Raw genomic sequence first — 20,704 nt, forward strand, 5'->3', positions numbered from 1 at the left:
GCTGAGAGCTGGAGTTGGAGGCGTGAAAGGAAAGCTGAGCCGTGAAGGCCAAGTCCAGAAGTTTCAATGTCCCTGTAGAAGATGTTTCAGAAGGAGAGTATAGAGAGGGTGGAGGACGGGCGATACTTGGAGAACTGGCGTCAAAATTCTCCCAGCAGTGAGTTCGGAGATTGCAGGGGCCGCTGAATGTCAAGCAGAATGAAAACAAAACAAAGCAAACAAAAAGCCACGCCAAGCAACGGGGAGAAAAGCAAAACCTCATTTGCAGTCTCTAACAGCATTTAAAGTGTAGCATAAAATACAGCGTTTGAGCAGGGCCTTGAGGGCAAGTGCCTCTGAATCTAGAGTTCTGTATTGCTCATACTCATACAAGCGGGAAGACTGCCTCAGCCTCTCCCGGGCCTTGGGAGAGACAGGATGCCAGCTGGGCCCAGGATGGCCGGGGGCCCTGATCTGCCACTCTGGCCGCGTGGCGCCACACGTGTTCTCTCCAGGGTGCTGTTCACGTCGTATATTTGCTGCTTGCCACCGGATGGAGATCGTTGGGAAACTTTTTCAGACATGTATGATCAGAAACTGTGCTACTCTCTGTGAAATAATTAAGGAATGTATCTCAAGAAAAAGGAAAATGAACCATGAATTCACAGGATAAAGGAAGCAGCGGCCAGCAAGCAAGTCATAAGTGCTGTGCTACATTGTGGTGTAAGTGCTTCTACGAATCAAACGATCTAACATGTCAGATTGTGGAGGGAAGCAGAGAGCAGACAGTGCACTAGCTTTGTCTTGTTCAAGGAGAGGCAGACGTTTACTGCAGTCTTTGAGAGGGAAATGTAAGTTTATGCATGTTAAAAATTAAAATGTAACCAACAGCAGAAAAGAAATAGATGGTTAAGCTTTCAAACTAACAGAGAAAAAGGATGGAAAAAGAAAACTTGATTAATATCTCAAAGGATAGAAAAAAATAGCCTGAAATAGAAAATCCACAAGTTCAAGCATAATCACATTAAATTTGGTTGGTTTCAGCTTATTAATCACCGACACTCCTTAGATTGGATAAAAAGTACAAAATCCAGCTATAGATATTTAAAAGAGATACAACTACTAGAGGTGAAGAATAGAGGTATGGAAAAAAGATGTATGTAGCATAATTTATTTCTACAAGTACAATAAAAACAGCACCCATGCCCTCTGATAGCCGTAGATTAGATGAGTGCAGCTTGTGGGATTGCTCTGTGTGTCCTTTGTTCTTGGGTTGAGAAAACATGGAGGAGGGTGGTTACCACTATTTTATTTATGCTATGTGAACGAAACCTGTTCTTTTTCACCAGACAGTTCTCTTTTTTGGATAATACGGGTTGTCACAAAAGTATTAGAGCAGTTTAAAGCTTTGATAGCTTCACACAGCACTTTTGACAATTGGGAGACTCTTTTCTTCTTTTATAGTGACTGTAGGTTAACATCCATTTTTCCCAGAAGTCGGTGTTGCAAGCAAAGTAAAGCCGACAGATTTATGGGGAGCCTTGACATGTCCATGTGGGCTGTGTTTAAACTAAGTTACAGCGTCTTTTTGGATAGCATATGTAATCGCTACAGTTCAGGCTTAGTGCCCTATCTGTACTTCTGAACTCATAGATGTGATTAAATTGTTGTTGTCGTTTTCTCCTTTTCTTTCTGCTAAACATTCTCATTTTTCTCAGTGACTTGTTAAAAATCGTTTATAGGTCCTATGGCCGAGCTCCAAAGATGATTCACCTGGAATCTAACTTTGTTCAATTCAAAGAGGAGCTGCTGCCCAAAGAAGGAAACAAGGCTCTGCTCACATTCCCCTTTCTTCATATTTACTGGACGGAATGCTGTGTAAGTATTCATTTAAAGGGAAGAGTTACAAGAACGTGTCTTGGAATGGGGTTAAGATTCAGAGGTCTGGGTTTTGCTAAGACAGCTATACTTTTTGAAATTTACTTTTTAATTTTAATTTTTTGGTAGTTTTCTCTTTTCTCCATCCTTCAGCCAAGCATGTGGCTTTGCCGTGGCCTGTTTTCTGCTCTGGCCCAGCGCGGGGCACTCGTGGTGATCACCAAATATAGTCTTACTTGCGTTTCCAGTTCTTGTGAGCCATCTCACTGTAGCCTAGTGGGCACTAGGTCTTTTTAATATTTACTTTCAGCTTTGTTTTCATAACACCCTGTACTCAGCTTTGTTTTCATAACACCCTGTACTCACCATCATGACAGTTACTGTACTTACAAATCCTTGTTTGTCTCTGGTTCTGGTTTGCGGGCTCTCTGGGGGCAGGGGACTGTGTCTCCTAACTCACGATCCGTGTCTGGTGCAGGAGGCGCTCTGGGACGCCCATCGAGTGAGGGGACGCTGCAGCTGCGGGCACTGTGGCCTTCACTCGTACTTGGCAGTTCTGTGTTTGTGAACCCATTCTTGATGGAATTATTGTTTCATGAACGAATAGAAAATTCTGTGGGTCATTTCTTCCTGTCTGTTTGACTCTAATAAAACAAGCATTTAGCAGTATACAAAATATGTAAATCGTTACATACTGTGACATTTTAACTTGAAACTGAGGATGCAGAAGTAGTTTTTCTAGTTTTAATGAGAAAGGACTCAAAGCTCACGCCTGTTCTCCCCTTCATCCCGTGCACCTTTTGCCTTTGCTGACTTTGCTTTGTAGCCTTTCCCAGTGGAGTCACGTGGGATGTGCTTCCTCCCGAGAACAAGTGTGATAGCACATGTGAGATGCTGTCCACCAGGGGAGCTCGTTGGAGACTTGGCGCCCAGGGTTTTTATTGGACCAGGCACATAGGCAGCCTCCGCCCTGACACACAGCAAAACTCCAGGGGTGGCTAGACTCCTGGGGGAATGCAGATGTTCAGCATAAGCCATGTTGTTTGCACAGTTTATGCCCAGGGCGGCACCCCTATCACACAGCCTCGGGAACCCCTCCAAACTCCAGACCAGATTTAGCCCCCAGTGATGATTCTTCCTGCACCAGTCATTACCAAGGCTTGCACATACCACTTCCCCCCAATTTATCAGTCAGCGCTCTACTCTAGGGAAGAGCCTGTGTGGGCTTCTGTTTTATTTAGTGCTTTATAGTCAATTATCCTTATTATTTTGGTGTTCAAGTTGTCCCAGATTTGGCCAGCGAGAGTCACTTCAAGCTGGCTCCTACGCCTTTTGAGCACTTCCTAGCTTTCTGGTACAGCAAGGTGTTCTGGGTTCTTGTCTCTTTGCTACCCTTGTGCTGGAATCAGCCATTTTTTCACAGAGCCCTGGTTCCCCTGGCACTGTGGGAGGGTCCCCGCGTCTATGCCTTTTGACTACACAGGGCTAGGGAAGCATGTGTCTTAGAAATCATGAGTTGATACTGATGCCTCTGATTTTAGCCTCTAACCCCACAGGGCTCTTTCTTGCCTTACCCTGTTCCGTGTTTATGTCTACCCTGGCTCTGACGCATCAACACATTCCCTCACCTGCTCAGTCCTGCAATATGCATAGCATAGTTTCAGAATTGCTACACCTGTGCTACAGCCAGAAACAAACCTGCTATGAAGAGTGCAGACTTTGTTTGCAGTTCGTGCTTTCCCTAGACTGACAGTCCGCATTCGTACCTGGTCGGGCTGGTCCTCTCCCAGGGGTCATTCTCTTCAGTGTTTGCCTAGTTGCTCTGGCATGTTTATTTTTCCACATGGATTTTAGTATCAAATTACTTTTCTAAGTATTTTACTTTTTAGTTGCTATTGTCAACGGGGTTTTCTCTCCCATTATATCTTCTAGTTGGTTATTTTTTTTGTATATGAAGACATTGATTTTTTTCATGTTAACCTTGCTGAATTCTTTTATTGTTTGAGTTAGTTTTATCATTGGTTCTCTAGGCCCCAAAGTCTAGGGTTTTCCAGATATCCTATCCTGTCACCTGCAGAGTCTTGTTTCTTCCTTTTCAATTCTTATGCCTCAAATTGCTTTTCCTGTTGTAAGACATTGTCTAGTAGCAGTGGAGACAGTTGGTATCTTTTCCTTGTTCCTGACTTCAGTGGGAATGCCTGTGGTGTCTCCCCACAGTAGGGCGCTGGCTATGGGAATAAGGTAAATTTGAGTGAGTGTGTGAAGGAACTTCCATCCGTTCCTATTTTCTCGAGGGTTTTTATTAGGAATACACTGTTGAATCCTGTTAAAGCCTTTCTCATACCTGGTGGAGATAATCATGATTTTTCCCACTTATATCTACTAATTTGTTGAATTACATTAATGGGTTTCTAATTATTGAACCATACTTGCATTCCTGGTATATTCCACTTGGTCAGAGTATTATTTTCTTAATGTGGTATTGGCGTCTGTTCACATTATTTAGGATTTTTTGCATGTATCAATATATTCACAAGTGATTGGTCTATAACTTTTTTTTCTGCTGTGTTTATCAGGTTAGGTATCAATGTTATACTTGATTCATAAAAATAACTTGGAAGTTTTTGTTTGATTTCTCTATCTGAAACAATTTACGTAGCGCTAGTACTATCTGGTCTCTAGGGTTTGCTAGAGTTCTCCTGAGAAACCATCTGGACCTGGTACTTTCTTGTGGAATAGTTCCTTGATCACTTTCTGTGTCCCTTCCATGGAAATTGATCTGTTTCAGCTATTTGTCAATTTTGATAAACTATATTTTTCTTAGAAATTATACATTTCAGTTAAAAAATTTTTTTTCATTGAGGTGTATGAAGTGGTCTTTTTTCAACTTTTAAAATATGCTCTGGGGCTTCCCTGGTGGCACAGTGGTTGGGAGTCCGCCTGCCGATGCAGGGCACACGGGTTCGTGCCCCGGTCCGGGAGGATCCTACATGCCGCGGAGCGGCTGGGCCCGTGAGCCATGGCCGCTGAGCCTGCGCGTCCAGAGCCTGTGCTCCGCAACGGGAGAGGCCACAACAGTGAGAGGCCTGCGTACTGCAAAAAAAAAAAAAAAAAAAAATGCTTTGTGCCAATAGTTATTTCCCCATCGTTATTTCTTATTTTGTATATTTGTGTTTTCTTCCTTTCTTCCTTGATTAAATTAGTTGTTTCTTCCCCCCCCAGAGAAACAGGAGTTTTATTTATTAATCTGATATACTATTAGCATGTTTTCTATCTCATTAATTTCTGCTTCCATTTTTATTATTTCCTTCCTTTTGTTTTCTTATAGCTTACTTTGTTCTTTTCCTAGTTTTTTTAAGTTGGGAATGCATTTATTTTCATTCTAAACTTTTTTAGTGATATAGGTCTTTAAAGTTGTAAATTTAAATATATTCCCGTGTTCTGTTACTATTTTTCAGAAATTCTCTATTTTCTGTTTGTATCGCCCCTTACGCTCAATAGTTTAACAGAAAGTTTTTTAATCTCCAGAAGGAAGTTTAAGAATTTTTTCACGTTAACATTTCTAATTTTATTGTATTGTGATTAGAGTGGTGTTTTTAATATTTTCTGCTATTAGGAAAATTTTTTTCCTTTGTGACCTAATAAAGTCTTTGTGGATGTTCCATGTGTGCTTGAGAATGTATTTTCTTTGTTTTTAGATTGTAATATTAAATATGTACCCATAAGAGCTTGTACTGATTATGTTGTTGAGGTCATTTATATTTTGTTTTGTCCACTTGATCTATCTTTAACTGACAGTGGTATGTTAAAGTCTTCTATTATTAGAATGTTTCTATTTCTCCTGCATCTTCTGTAGTTCTGTTTTATATAGGTAGTTGATGTATTATTTAGTGCATGAATATTAATAACTATTATAATCTTTATGGAGTGAAATATGTCATCAAAAACATGGTTTCTGAGTAGTGTTTCATGTTTAGGAAGGCCTTGTCTATCTGAAGATAGTAACTGATTTTCTCCTATGTTTTCTTTTAATATTTTTATAATTGTGTTTTATATTTGGATCTGTATAGCTTCAAGTTATTTTTGTATATGATAGGAGCAATGTGGGTTCAGTGTCTAATTTGTTGTCTAAATGGGGAGCAACTTGACCTAATATCATTTCATAATAGTCTGCCTTTTCCCCACTTACTGAAAATGTCAACTTTAATTAATTAAATTTTATTTATTTATTTATATTTTCTGGCTGCATTGGGTCTTCGTTGCTGCACGCAGGCTTTCTCTACTTGTGGTGAGCAGGGGCTGCTCTTCATTGGGTTGCACTGGCTTCTCATTGTGGTGGCTTCTCTTGCGTGGAGCACGGGCTCTAGGCACGCTGGCTCAGTAGTTGTGGCACACGGGCTTAATTGCTCCGCTGATGTGAGATCTTCCCAGACCAGGGATCAAACCCATGTCCCCTGCATTGGCAGGCAGATTCTTTTTTTTTTTTTTTTTTGCGGTACGCGGGACTCTCACTGCCGCGGCCTCCCCCGTTGCGGAGCACAGACTCCAGACTCTCAGGCTCAGCGGCCATGGCTCACGGGCCCAGCCGCTCCGCGGCATGTGGGATCTTCCCGGACCGGGGCACGAACCCGTGTCCCCTGCATCGGCAGGTGGACTCTCAACCACTGCGCCACCAGGGAAGCCCCATCACCTTTATTTTAAAGCAGTATCCTTTATGCACAATATTCTGGACACATCAGTTCTATTGATCATTGTCTGTTTTATGCCTGGACCAGACTTTTAATTACATTTAATTACATTTTTATAATATGTATTGATATCTGTCCTTTTAAAATAAATCTCTTGGCTAGCATGCATTTTCTCTTTCATATGAATTTTAGAATCCGATGGTTAGGTGTACAGATTTTATTTTCCAAAAATGTCTGTACCAGTATCTCCCATCCCACGTGTTCTTCTCTGCATGGCAGTGACACTCCTGCCGTGAGAGCCTGGGTCTGTGTTTCCTCCAATTGAATCTGGGTGGGTCTGACTGGCAGAAGGGAAGCTATGACTCTTGAGACTGTCCTAAAAGGGAATATATCTTTTGCTGCGTCCTCTTGGGATGCTTGCTGTCAGATCCCAGCCACCATTCTCAGAGGAAGTCAGTGCCCCTGTGGGAAGACCATTTGGAGGTGTGCACTCCCAGCCCCAGCAGATGCTGTCAACAAGCTAGTGTCCATCAGCAGACATGTCATTGCCTTCTCTCTCCTAGCCTTCCAGTGCCACAGCTGACACCATGTGGGGCAGACGAGCTGTCCACCAAATCTCCAGGGTGCAGGTCTGTGAGCAAATCTTCTGGACCACTGCGTATTGTAGTGGTTCGTTACAAAGCCATAGGTAACTGGAACAGTGACTGAAAAGAAAAACACAAAAGACTGAGGTATTTTGATTGGGATTGTCTTGGAAAAGTTACACGTTCATCTGAGAAGAATTTTAATGATCATGAATCTTCTCCTCCGGGAACCTGGTTTGTTTCTCCATTCTTTATGGCTTTTTTATGTTTTCGTAACGTGTCATAATGTTTTTCATAAAAGTCTTGCATTTTTTTGCTAGGTGTAGTTTTTGTGGGCATTATGGATGATGGTGTTTTGTTTTCCTTAAACTTGTTTTCTAATAGGGAGCCTGTGGGGTTTTTTTGTTTTGTTTTAGTTTTTTTGTTTTGTTTTTTGTTTGTTTGTTGTTTTGGTTTTGGTTTTGGTTTTGGTTTTTTGTGGTACGCGGGCCTCTCACTGCTGTGGCCTCTCCCGTTGTGGAGCACAGGCTCCGGACGCACAGGCTCAGTGGCCATGGCTCACAGGCCCAGCCGCTCTGCGGCATGTGGGATCCTCCCGGACCGGGGCACGAACCTGTGTCCCCTGCATCGGCAGGCGGACTCTCAACCACTGCGCCACCAGGTAAGCCCTTTTGTTTTGTTTTATTGATAGTTTTTTAAAATTTTAATTTTAATTACTTAATTAATTAATATTTTTGGCCGGGTTGGGTATTTGTTTCTGTGCGCAAACTTTCTCTAGTTGCGGGAGCAGGGGCTACTCTTCGTTGCGGTGCGTGGGCTTCAGTAGTTGTGGCACACAGGCTCAGTAGTTGTGGCACATGGGCTTAGTTGCTCCGTGGCATGTGGGATCTTCCCGGACCAGGGCTCAAACCTGTGTCCCGTGCATTGGCAGGCAGATTCTTAACCACTGCGCCACCTGGGAAGTTCCTATTGATAGTTTTGATTACCATCTGTTAAGAAAATTTTTTGGAGCAAGTTGACAATGTTTAGGAGTTTAGATTTAAAAGCAAAACTCTTTGTTATGTTATTCCACTAGTTGCTTTATGGTTTATAGCAGCGGTCCCCAACCTTTTTGGCACCAGGGACCGGTTTTGTTGAAGACAGTTTTTCCAAGGACCGGGGGTGGGGTGGGGGGATAGTTCAGGTGGTGATGCGAGTGATGGGGAGCGGCAGACAAAACTTCGCTCGCTCACCCGTCACTCACCTCCTGCTGTGTGGCCCGGTTCTTAATAGGCGCGGACCGGTACCAGTCCTTGGCCCGGGGGGTTGGGCATCTCTGGTTTATAGTATACACTGTAAGTCACACCTCTTTCCTTCAAGTCATATTATACTACTTGAGACATAGTTCCTTCCCTTTCCATACTTGTAACTCCCTTCTCCGGCTTGGAGAAGCCAGGCACTCATTATCCTCCATATGTTTGCTTATTGGAATCATCGCTGCCTGTGAACCTTCTCCTGTCACTGCTGTCCTGCTGCCCTGTGGCGTGGGTGCCCCCCGCTCTGGGGCTGATGCTCTGCTGGATCACCCCCTGCCCACCTCATGTGACCCATGACCCGCCTCGGGGGCCCTGCTTGCCCTGCTTGTCCTGGGACACCCCAAGCCAGCCCCCAGTCCTTCGTCATCTGCGCTGTGATGCCCTCCTCACCTGGCTTGACTCTGGTGCCGAGGCGGCTGCTCCCCACTAGGACCCCCTCGTCCCCCTTCCTTCCCTGTGATGGCGTCTTCCTCTCTTGGCTGTGGTTTCCTGAGAGACCCTTAACCTCAGTGGCTCAGCTTGGGTTCCTCTTCTGCAAAGTCAGTGAGTCTTTTTAGGAATGTTTGCTGTTTGCTCACCGTCGTGAGTGATGGACTGGGTTCTGTCCTCCCGATTCCGCCGGAACTTTGGGGGACTCTGTCCAGCCGGCCGCTCAGCGAGGCCTCTTCCCGAGAGTCCCCGCAAGCTGCCCCAGAATGTCCCCAGGAGAGGGGCTGGTGTCCCCTTGGGGTGCGGCCACCTCTCCTCAGTGTGGATTCTGGTGAAGGTGCCCTGAACTGGCCCCGGGACGGCCTTGGAGCTTGTCAGGGCTCCTCACTGCCCCTTGTCCGCCCTGCGATTTGTGTCTGCGCCTTGATTTTAAAGCTGCCGGCCTCTGTGGCTGCAGCCCCCTGGCCTTTTGGTTTCACTTTCCGGGCGTCATGCACCTGGGTTTCGACAGACACCAGCATTGTAAAATCTAAGCTTCCAGTCCTAAGCACTGCCATTGCATGGAAAATACGCAGTAAATGTGTATGTTATTGTTGGATATTAATTCACAGAAATGAGATTTTTGCAGGATGGTTTTCCTTTTAATTTTTAACCCAGAGATCTTTTTCAGATTGTACTTATTTCAAATTTAAACTGAGGACATAGCAGTTTAAAAAATTTTTAAGTACTGCCTTTTGGAACTTTTCACTTATTAATTAAACGAAAGGAGGGACTTGATACAGAATTTGAGATTTAACTCATTCATGGATCAATCACGAGTGTTACTCGAGAGAGACTAAAAAATCCAGAGAAAATATAAGCAGGATAGTAAGGAATCTTTCTGTTAAAAGAGGGGAAAGCATGTATTTAGACAGTAGCTGCGAAGTATAGTTTCCAGAAGTTTTTAAGTGCCTGATATTGAAATGAGTTAAGCATCTTGGTTTTTTCACTCCGAATCTGCTTAGTGGATTTATGGAGCGTAACGTCAGTTGTAAATAGAGTTACAAAGCAAGGAGCACTTCTGTTTCCCTGCTTCTCCCTGGGAGAGAACCGAGGCTCGCCTCGTTGGCGTTCGCGCAGGCGGGGTGCGCTCTTTAGCAGGCTGGTGTGTGGTGCTCTGAGTCAGGAGCAGCTTTGAGTGTTAGGCCCAGGCCGACTCCCCTATCGCTCCATGTGAATGAGAACAACTTTCAAAAGCCCTAGAGTGTCCTCTTTACTCGGGTTCGCCTCTGAAGGTGCCTTGCCCCTGACGTGGCCTGCACGTGGTACTGAGGTTAGAGTGGTTCTGAGGGCTCCACAGCCACTCGCCTCTCCCATCAAGGCGGGGCTGTGACCGTGTTGGGACCCTGTTGTGCTTGGGCCCATGGCCTCTGGCCCTGCAGAGCTGGGTTTTAAAGTCCCAACTTAGTTAGCAGACTGTGTTGCTGTGGGCAGCTTGCTCGGCCCTTGCCTCTCCACCTCTTCCTCTGTAACGCTGGAAGGCCTCCCCCGGCGCCCCTGGTCTTGGGGACAGCGCACACCTGGGGTGTGGTGTGAGCCTGCCCAGAGTGCCAGCAGCCGGGACCAGCGCCGGGCTTCCCGCGCAGCGTCCCCATCCCGGAGCAGGAAAGCGCGCTGCCTTCTGTTACTGGGCACATTCGCCATATACTCTAAAGGGTATTAATTAACCTGCTTTCACAGTGAATTCTTTATGTTCAGGATACTGAAGTGTATAAAGCTACAGTAAAAGACGACCTCACCAAGTGGCAGAATGTTCTCAAAGCTCATAGCTCTGTGGACTGGTTAATAGTGGTAGTTGAAAACGACGCCAAGAAAAGAAACAAAACCAACATCCTGCCCCGGACCTCTATTGTGGACAAAATAAGAAACGATTTCTGTAATAAACAGAGTGACAGGTAAGTGTATGCTTCATTTTACCTCTTTGGGCTGATGTCTGGATGATACAGTTTACTGGCTTCCGGGTGGTAGTAAATATTTGCTGTGTGAGCACCTGTCCGATGCCTGACACTTGAGCATGTGATGGGTGCTGAGGAGAAGACTAGGTCCCTCTCCTCGTGGAGTTCCTGGCCGGCTGGCGAGAAGCTCTGAACAGTCATCTGCAACGGGTTACCTGGCCGGGAGGCCCTGAGGCCTGGTGACCGTGGGAGAGACCACGGTGGGTCCCCTTGGAAGGCCGGTGATGGGTGTTAGCACAGGAAGGGCTCTGAGAAGTCTGCAGCCTGTGTACAGCAGGGCTCCTTGGGCGTTTCTTGGTGCTGGGACCCTGTGTTTTGTTTACCTTAACACCTAGTAAGAGTTCCTTAAGACAGAAGTTATAAAATGCTGGTTTAGTCTTCTTCAGAAACTCTAAAAGGGAACCTGAGACTTTGGTGGCTACTTCAGCACCTGGACTTACTTTCCCCTCTTGCTCAGCCGTGTCTGCGCCCTGTTCTCTCCTGCTGGTAGCTCACTTCCTGTCTCTTCAGGAAGTGAAGAGTCCATGCCTAGCTGTGCCGGCCAGTGCATCTCAGCACCTGGCCAGTTTTAGTCTGTATCTGGCAGTTTAGCACTTGAGGTGCTGGGGATGCAGTGGTGAGCCTCGTCCCTGCTCTGATACTGCGTGGTCTAGCGGCAGAGGCGGGCATTACTTCACACCCAAGTCATCACACTTGTGGTCACCGCAGTGGCAAATGCTCAGACAGAAGGTTCCAGAGTGCGGCAAGAGCTGGGAGTAGGGGAGCTGGCCTGCTCTGGGGGCTAAGAAATGAAGGACGTGCGAGGAGTTAAGGGAAGAGATCCTGGGTGTGTGCAGCCAGGAGTCCCAACCGGACCCTGCCACGTGGCTGCCACTTGACCACATCCTGTGTCAGGTCCACCTGATGAGCTGACAGTTCTCCGGGAAGGGAGCCACGTGTGGGCTTCCTTTCTGTGTTTCACACAATGCTGGGTGCACAGTAATGTTCAGACTTGCTGTATTTAAAGTTTGAGTTCGATGGTTGAGCTTACACTTTATCTTAGGGAAATCTCACTCAATCTGGACTTCCGGGGATTTTTTTCTGTGGTCTGTTATTCATACATTAGTTATCTCGAAGGAATCAGTTTAACATTCTGCTAGGTGCTCCATTACTGAGTGTCCTTTTCCTCTCTGTGGTTAGGTGTACTAACATTTTTGTTCTGAAGGAAGAGTGGATGGCCGTAAGGCCTGTAGGGAAGAGAGCAGCTTTACCATCTGAGGGGAAGTGGGCCGCAGGGAATGCTGAGACGGGGGGAGCCCAAAGTCAAACCCGAATGGCCTCTGAGTGGTGTTTTTTTTGTTTTGTTTTGTTTTGTTTTTTAATTAATTAACTTATTTATTTTTTGGCTGCATTGGGTCTTTGTAGCTGCACACGGGCTTTCTCTAGTTGTGGCGAGCAGGGGCTACGCTTTGTTGCGGTGTGCGGGCTTCTCATTGCGGTGGCTTCTCTTGTTGCGGAGCACGGGCTTCTAGGTGTGTGGGCTCAGTAGTTGTGGCTCAGGGGCTTAGTTGCTCCGCAGCATGTGGGATCTTCCCAGACCATGGCTCGAACCCGTGTCCCCCGCATTGGCAGGAAGATTCTTAACCACTGCACCACCAGGGAAGTCCTTGAGTGGTTTTTAATATAACAAAAGAAATCATATTTGTTTGGGATTTTGTTAAGTAAATAAATTGGTACTAATGGGGTGTGTTAGTCTAAGCTTACGAAAAGTTCAAATTGTGTAATAATTTTTTTGAAGTGCTTATTGATTGTTTTTGTCTACGTTATAATTTTATCTAATTTCCAAAAGTATGTTTCTGCTAGGCCCATTTAAAACTAACTTGCTTTTAATGATTATTCTTTATACAAAAAATTTAACTTACTAAAATTTTTAGCATTTCATCTTCAATATTTAGAGATGCCTTCTAACATTTTGATTTTCATGAATTTGCAAAGCCACCTTTGACAAGTCTGTACTTAAAAGTATAGATTTCACTTAATACAGAATGTTTTCTTTGAACAGTAAATGTATTTCTACACTATTATTGTTAGTTAGTATATAGTAGTCCATAGTATTAATGCACTATAAGTTATTTATACAGTCCTCTGCCGGACTTACAAGTTATTGCTTACTTATTATTATAAAATTATAAACATCATTCTAGCTCAGATGTTATCTACATCCTTAATTATTTCCTTAGGATAACTCTCTAAAAGGAAAATTGCTTGGTGAAGGTTTTTGTGCCTTTTCGGGCTTTTGCTAAGTGCTGCTGAAGCAGAGGGTCGTGTGCTAACCGTCTGTACCAGCAGCGTCCCCGTGACTGGTGGAGACCCCGGCCTGGAGCTCCGTGCCGTGCAGCCGCGTGCCATGTGGACGCTGCTCCACTCCAGCTCAGACTCCACCATGCCCGACTGGAGGAGCTGTTCTGGGTTCTCCCTTTCCCAGTTAACTACGCTCGATGTGAATTTCTGAAGCATAGTTTGTTGTATTAATTAATAAGAGAAGAAGAAGATGTAGTAGAAGCAGTAAATGTTGAAGGGCATAATAAGGGATAGAGAGTGTAATGAATATGTTGTCTGATTGGTAAGCACCAGGTCACTGAAGGAAAACATCGTTTTGGTGATTGGCGTTTGTGTCAGTTTCCTTTTTCATCTACCCCTTGTAGGTATAGAGGACTCTGTGGTCAGGAATAAACAGGGATTATAATCCTTGAGAACACCTTAAGGAGAAACTACTGAGCTGATAGACCCTCGCAGCTCATATAGTGAATAAATACATGTGAGTCCTTTGAGGGAGGGGGCTTAGGAGTGAGCTGACTGGACCCCTTTATCTTTCAGGGGAAGAAACAGAATCTAGTGGGGATGGAATGACTGGATTAAAGCCGGCCACCGACTTAAAAATTTTCTTCTTGGTACTGATTACTCACCTGGTGGACCACCTAGACTATGGCTGTTTCACCCTTTGTCCACTGATTTATAATCCATAGCTTTAGTCCTCCCTCCAAGAGGTATGATGGAGCTCAGAGAAAATGAAACTTAGAATCTGTTCCTTTTGCTACTTGCTGGTAGTTCAGGTAAAATATTTACAGAGGAGGAATGTTGAAACTCATAGCATCAATATTTAAAAGTTACTTCTGAGTTCAGATTTATTCATCTTTCTGAATTATTGTTATCAAGGATAAAGAAAGTTACCTTTTCCAGTCTCTCGGATGAATGTGCTGCCTTTTCCAAATCCATTGGAAACACTTGTAATTTTATGCCTTTGATATTTTTGCACCATGCATACAAAGTCTTTTTGTAGTGAAATTATATTATACCTACACGTTAAGCAATATCTTTCTAAGCCTTTATTTATCAAGTATTTATTAACGCTGCTCTCGAGGCGCTCACAGTCTGGTGGGAGAAACAGACCAGCAAAGAGAGGAGGCGTTTCCAGGGCGCACTGACTGCTGTGGTCGTGGAATCGCAGTGGGTCCAAGCGCAGAGCAGCAGGGGCGAGGCTTGGGGAGAGGTTCAGTGAGGGTGTGTCAGCTGAGCAAGGCTGTGCGGGGAAGGTGCTGGGTAAAAAGACGGGAGAGCATGAGAAGCTGAGTGGGCTTGAGCTGGAGATAGTAGGAACCAAAGCTGGACAACTGGGTTGGTCCGTGTTGTCATGGGCCTCGTGTGCCATGTGAAAACATCTAAATTTTAGTCTGTCAGTTGCAAGGAACCAAAAGGTTTTTGGAGGGGGCAGGGCAAATGGGGTTTGGGAACTGAGTGAGATACGATCAGCTTATTTTCCAGAGAGCCCTGGGGGCAGGATCTAAGACTCAAGACTCATCGTAAATCCCTCTCCCCCTTTCCAGTCCATTCTACAGCAGCACTCTTGGGAACAGCATTGACTGCTCATGTGGCATTAGATCAGTTCACGATGAAGCCTTTTCCCGATCTGATTTCTCACCACCTGCCTAATGTTTTCTACCCATTAAAGAAGGAAGGAAGGAAGGGGAGGGAGGATGCCAACCTGCGCCCCAGGAAAGTGGTAGCCGGGGGGGCAGCGGTTCTGTGCTTGCGGTGGTTTCTCCACAGTCTGTTCATCTCTCCACAGGTGTGTCGTGCTCTCCGACCCCTTGAAGGACTCCTCCCGAACTCAGGAATCCTGGAATGCTTTCCTGACCAAACTCAGGACATTGCTTCTTATGTCTTTTACCAAAAACCTAGGCAAGTTTGAGGATGACATGAGAACCTTGAGGGAGAAGAGGACTGAGCCAGGCTGGAGCTTCTGTGACTATTTCATGGTGCAGGTACTTGGCTGATTATATAGAACTAGGCTGTTTCCTTCTTCTCTCGTTCCCTTTCATTCTTTATGAATAAGGCAGCTCTCTTGGTAATTCGTATTGACATAGTTTTTAAAACCAAAAGACAATACGGTAGGTAACAAATGATGCTTCATCCTCTTGGCTTCTTAAGCAGAGGATCAGAGAGGTCTGCTGAGTAATCATTCTGTCAGCTGTGCTGCTGCTTCAGAGCTTGGCGTCTAGCCTTTTATGAAATGGCCTTGTTCCCAGAGTCCTTCTGGTTTTGTTAGCGTCTCGGGCCTCCTGGGGTGTCTCCCGTGGACATGGCTTAGGCAGAGGAGTCCCAGCAGTCGTGATGATCCTGATGATAAAGACGTCCACTCCGTGCCTGGCGCTGTGATTAAATTATGACTTCCCAAGAACGTTTCCTCTGTAGTTGTGTTTTATAACCTTGGGTTCCAGTAAAAGATTGTCTTAAGCTGGTTTCTTTACTCTAGTTTACAAAAGTATGGTCTGTAATCAACTCTTTCTCTCTTTTTAAAAAAAATTATTTATTTTTTATTATTATTATTTTTGGCTGCGTTGGGTGTTTGTTGCTGCGTGCGGGCTTTCTCTAGTTGTGTCGAGCAGGGGCTGTTCTTAGTTGCGGTGCACGGGCTTCTCATTGTGGTGGCTTCTCTTGTTGTGGAGCATGGGCCCTAGGTGCGCGGGCTTCAGTAGTTGTGGCTCGTGGGCTCAGTAGTTGTGGCTCGCGGGCTCTAGAGCACAGGCTCAGTAGTTGTGGCTCACAGGCTTAGTTGCTCCACGTCATGTGGGATCTTCCCAGACCAGGGATCGAACCCATGTCCCCTGCATTGGCAGGTGGATTCTTAAACACTGTGCCACCAGGGAAGTCTCAACTCTTTCTCTTTTAAGAAGAAAAGTCTTAAGAGAACAAAGTGATGTGTAATAGAGTAGTTTGGGGGAGGAGACCTTCTTAACACTGCGGAGTGATAAGAATGTTGCTCTTTGGGTTCCTTGTTCTTGTTCACCATGTTTTGACTGAAAAAGTGTAATTTTCATATTTAAACATCACTTGTATATTAATCACTGAAGAAATAATGCATTTTGAATAAATAAAAGACCAATTCTCATTAGAAATTTTGAAGTTTATCTCTTATTCTGATGCTTCTGTCTTAGTGGTATTTGGATGATTTTGGTCACTTAAGCGAATTTGAATGTGTTCATAATTCCCTGTATGATTGACCAATGACAGATCTTTCAGATTTCCCTGTCTCTTTACCCTTCAAGCTTATTAAACTTATTTTTTAAGAGTAACAAACCAGGAAAGAGGGAGTCTAAATGAACCCAGTGGTGCTGGTTTAGAATCAGTGTGAACCCATGGTTGGACGGCTGCTGGCTAGATAGATTCACAAATACAGAGGTATGTGTAGGTGAGGGTTAATACATACACATATATTTCCTTGCTCTCTCCTCTGATGGGGCCTAGAAAAAAATGACACCTCAGTAGCGTTGAACACACTCAGTGCCAAGATCTTGGTTTCTAAACTGCATTCTCCAATAAAAGGTGCCAGGGCTCCTGTGGAAGTGGTTGATTCCAGGGCTGGTGTAGGGAAAATACAGTATCGTGTAGAACCAGAAAGTTAAGAGGTGCACAAGGAAGGTGGAGGTCTGTCAGCAGAAGGTATGCACCACCTCCAGGAGCCCCCTCAGTGGCCAAAGTGGGAGCAGTTTGTGCAGCAGAATAAGTACTAACAGACTTGGGTTTCAACCTGTGGGGTAAAATTCATGTCCATGAGTCTATATAGATATAAATAAATAGGTAATTGGAGGGAAGATTCTGCTCCTCCGTACAGCAGAATTCTACTGAAAACGTGTGTGTCTGGGGGCAAGGGAAATACCGAGGACGAGAGGCTGACCAGTCAGGCCCAGTCTGCTGGTGGGTCACGCAGAGACCCCGGGGATCATGTTGGTCGTTCCCTGCTTCTTTCTGGTCTTCTCTCTGTGTGTGCATAAATGTTGACATGTGTGGTCATTAAATTGATCTTTTCTTGGTATAGCACAAGCGTTATTCATTATGCTGCATGCTTTTCTCTGTTGTAATCTTTCATAGCTACTTGTTTCAAAACACTGATTTATATTTTTGCTTTTGTTTTTTAACTTTTTTTGGGTAAATAGGAGGAACTTGCCTTTGTTTTTGAGATGCTACAGCAGTTTGAAGATGCCCTGGTGCAGTACGATGAACTGGACGCTCTGTTTTCTCAGTATGTTGTCAACTTTGGTGCTGGGGGTGAGTAATGAAGTTTTAGAAACAAATTCTTTTCTCAACATAGCTTTCCCCACTTTTGAATAGTATGGAAGCTGCTGTTTATTTACCTAATGATTAAATCATCTTTTGTTGTTGTTTTTTAAAAAACATTGTATACAGTATATTCCCATGGTTCCTATAGGAAATGAAATGAGAATTAAGAATTAGTCACTTACACTTGTAGAAGAATCTTGAGGAATGAAAGTGTCTAAGAAGTTGTTTTTTAGATATGAAGTGTCATTTCTACAACCTACAGCTGGCTAGTGATGCTTCTGATTCTGTGCCTCCTTGCTAGCATAAGCGTGGGAATCTTTTTCTTCTGTTGAGAGGTTGTCTTTGTAATATGTGAGAGTTCATTACAGTGAGTCCTACATGACACCATTGTAAAGGGTGTTCATCTTTCTTTTAAACTTTTAAATGATGTCTTAAAGTCTTCTAAAAATACAAAACTAGCACAGTGACCCATATACAAAGAAAAAGTTTATAATTGTGCTCACTGTTCTTTGCTTGATATTTATTTTGAAGGAAATGGCATCATATTATCATGACCTTTGTCTGTAGCTTGTTGTTCTTACTAACAGTCCATCACAGGCATCTCTTCAAGCTAACAGATCAGGTTCTAAGTTATTTCTGACAAGAGCTGCAGAGTGCTTCATGGTGTGGATTCGTTAGACTTTATTCAGCCCACTGGTGTTGGACATTTGGGTTGTTTCCGCTCTTGCTACCACAAGCAGTGCTGTGATAGACATCTTTGTTGGGGCTTCTTTTGAGAACCCTTGTCACAGTGTCTGAAGAAAGGCATGATTCCAAGGAGCGACCGTAGTGTCTGCTAGGAGACCTGTAGGAAGTGAGGTGCTGGGACAGTCAGCGTGGGCTGTGGGCACCGCCCTTGTTCTGGGAGTGATGAAATGTCACCCACTGAGTCCCACTCCAAAACAGTTTTTATGCAGTTCAGGTTTGGATCTCCTTACTTTGCTGAGACACAAACATAAGCATATAACCAAAGCAAAGTATTCACCAATTAAGTTTTAAAAATTTAGAAGAGGTAAAATTCCATTTCTTATATCTTACATATCCATATTATACATATATATCTCAGATAGCTCACATGTTTCTTACATTATGTTTTATACAATTTCTTTGTTCTCTCAGTTTTAAAATAAACCTGGGGCACTTTAAAACCAAAAGTAAGCCTGGACCAACTTCAGCAGCTAAATAATATTGTTCATTTTTGTTCATTCATACAACAGATACTTCCTGAGAGCCCACTCTGCGCCAGGCCCTGTTCTAAATACAGTAGGGAACAAAACAAAATGCCTTCTTTTATGGAGTTTACATGAAGGGGAAACAGAAACAGAAAAGCAAAAGTGTGACTTGAAGTCAGGTAGTGAGACTAGTAAGTGTGGCCTGCAGAAGAGGACACGGGTGCAGGGGTAGGGTGACGGTAGGTGCTGTTTAGTGTTAGACAGATGGCCTGGGAGGCTCTCCGAGGAGAGGCCTGACTGAAATGTGGGGGGAGCCAGGAGAGTGCTGGGGATGGGGGCCCCGGCAGAGGGACCTGCTGGGGAGGGGACACCTCGCTTAGTGGGCCCTGAATCAGCTGAGTCTGAGTTCAGATCAGTAAAGGATGCTCTGCTGTGTTTGGCACTTCAGCCATATGGTAACGTAAGTGAGCCAGTGTGAGTCACTTCCTGAAGAGAACGTAGAATTAGGTGGCTGTGACACCTCTCTTTTGGAGGGAGATGGGTAGATGAAAAAAATTTTCATGAAGATTGAGTGACTTGTTATTGTAGATTCTTATATTTATTTTAAGATCACATTTGAGTCTTAGGGCTGTAAGTTAAAATCGAGGAGTCTTATTGGAAATTTTTGACAGTTAAAGAATTTTTCTCCTCTGCTTCCTGCCACTACGTCTTCCTTGTGCCTGCCGTCCCTTCCTGTAGGAGCATGACTCAGGTATTGACATGGTTGAGTTGAGACAGGCGTGAGGCTTAAATAAGTCAGGAAAAGTGCGGAAATGAAGGAAGATGAGCCGCACAGCACATTCAGCATGCTCCCGCCCGGGCCTCGCCCCTCCTCCTGGGGCCGGCTGACCGCAGAGCCTGAGGTGTCCCTGACCCTCAGCCTGGCCGCCTCTGATTGCATCCTGACCTGCTCAGGACCTTCTGGGCCTGGTACGGCCTTGTGCCCCGTGGCCGACGTCCTGTCCCCCAGTGCCCATCACTCGGTGCCAGGTACCCAGTGGGTGTCCTTGCGGTCACCACCCTGTCCCGCATCCCTAGACAGGGTCCCCGCAGACAGAGGGGTGGGCCGGCGCTTCGGGCCTATCCAGTAGCTGAGCCGCCTGTCGGTCCACTAGGGCTCACGGTCCCGCGCAGTGAGGTGGAGGAATCTGCAGTCAGCGCCTTTCACGATGTGTGTTTGTTTAGATGGTGCCAACTGGCTGACTTTTTTCTGCCAGCCGGTGAAGAGCTGGAATGGATTGATCCTCCGAAAGCCCATAGATATGGAGAAGCGCGGATTGATACAGAGGCAAGAAGCCACCCTGTTAGATCTGCGCAGTTACCTGTTCTCTCGCCAGTGCACCCTGCTCCTCTTCCTGCAGAGGCCGTGGGAGGTGGCTCAGCGCGCCCTAGAGCTGCTGCACAGCTGTGTGCAGGAGCTGAAGCTCTTGGAAGTGAGTGGTCTCTTTTCCCCATTTACCCGCTTCCTGACTGTTGGCGTAGAAAACGCGGAACCTTCCATCCCAGGCATTGAACTGTATGTGCTTAGGAAAGAGTTTTCTTCTTGTGAATGTCCTTAATTTTTACTATATTATTCGCATACTTACTCTTTACACTGATTAATTAATTGCTCGAAAATGTAATTTCTGCTCTCAACACGGTGGAGCTCACTCACGTTGGCCCAAAGCGAGCCTCTTAGATCACTTTCTTTTTAAGGTAACTTTGGCTTATTCTGTGGGAGCTGGTCTTCACCGATAAAGATTAATACATGTACCTGGTGGACACACAGAATTAGGTTTTTAGGTAGACGTTTGTTTTATTTCAGAACTGTCTTTTCAGATAAATGATTTTGCACATGAACATGCCGATAACAATGTGAGTGACACACAGCAAGCTGTGCCGTGTTAATTAGTAGCACGAAGCTTAATGGAGGTACGTTATGAACACGTGTGTGCGTGTGTGCATGAAAGAGACCAGTCAGCGGCGCTTTAAGTTGTTTATTTACAGTGAAATATTGTCTTTATGGACTAA

The 20,704-nt window shown here is 44.9% G+C and overlaps 1 protein-coding gene across 6 annotated transcripts in view; it reads left to right on the forward strand.

The window, feature by feature from the left end:
• The window catches only part of TRAPPC10 (trafficking protein particle complex subunit 10), a 91,945-nt gene that overhangs the window by 30,697 nt on the left and 40,544 nt on the right, over nt 1-20,704 (forward strand). For 4 of the 6 annotated variants that reach the window (XM_060151029.1, XM_060151030.1, XM_060151031.1 and 1 more), the window contains exons 3-7: nt 1,722-1,857; nt 10,591-10,787; nt 14,953-15,148; nt 17,321-17,432; nt 19,880-20,127. In XM_060151029.1, the coding sequence (XP_060007012.1) occupies nt 1,722-1,857; nt 10,591-10,787; nt 14,953-15,148; nt 17,321-17,432; nt 19,880-20,127 (889 nt within the window). Of the gene's footprint in view, nt 1-1,721; nt 1,858-10,590; nt 10,788-14,952; nt 15,149-17,320; nt 17,433-19,879; nt 20,128-20,704 lie in introns of those variants that run through there. The other 2 variants (XM_060151034.1, XM_060151035.1) reach the window with 2 other exon arrangements.

This window comes from Lagenorhynchus albirostris, chromosome 5 (assembly GCF_949774975.1).
Source record: "Lagenorhynchus albirostris chromosome 5, mLagAlb1.1, whole genome shotgun sequence".
In the NCBI taxonomy this organism is placed as follows: Eukaryota; Metazoa; Chordata; class Mammalia; order Artiodactyla; family Delphinidae; genus Lagenorhynchus; species Lagenorhynchus albirostris.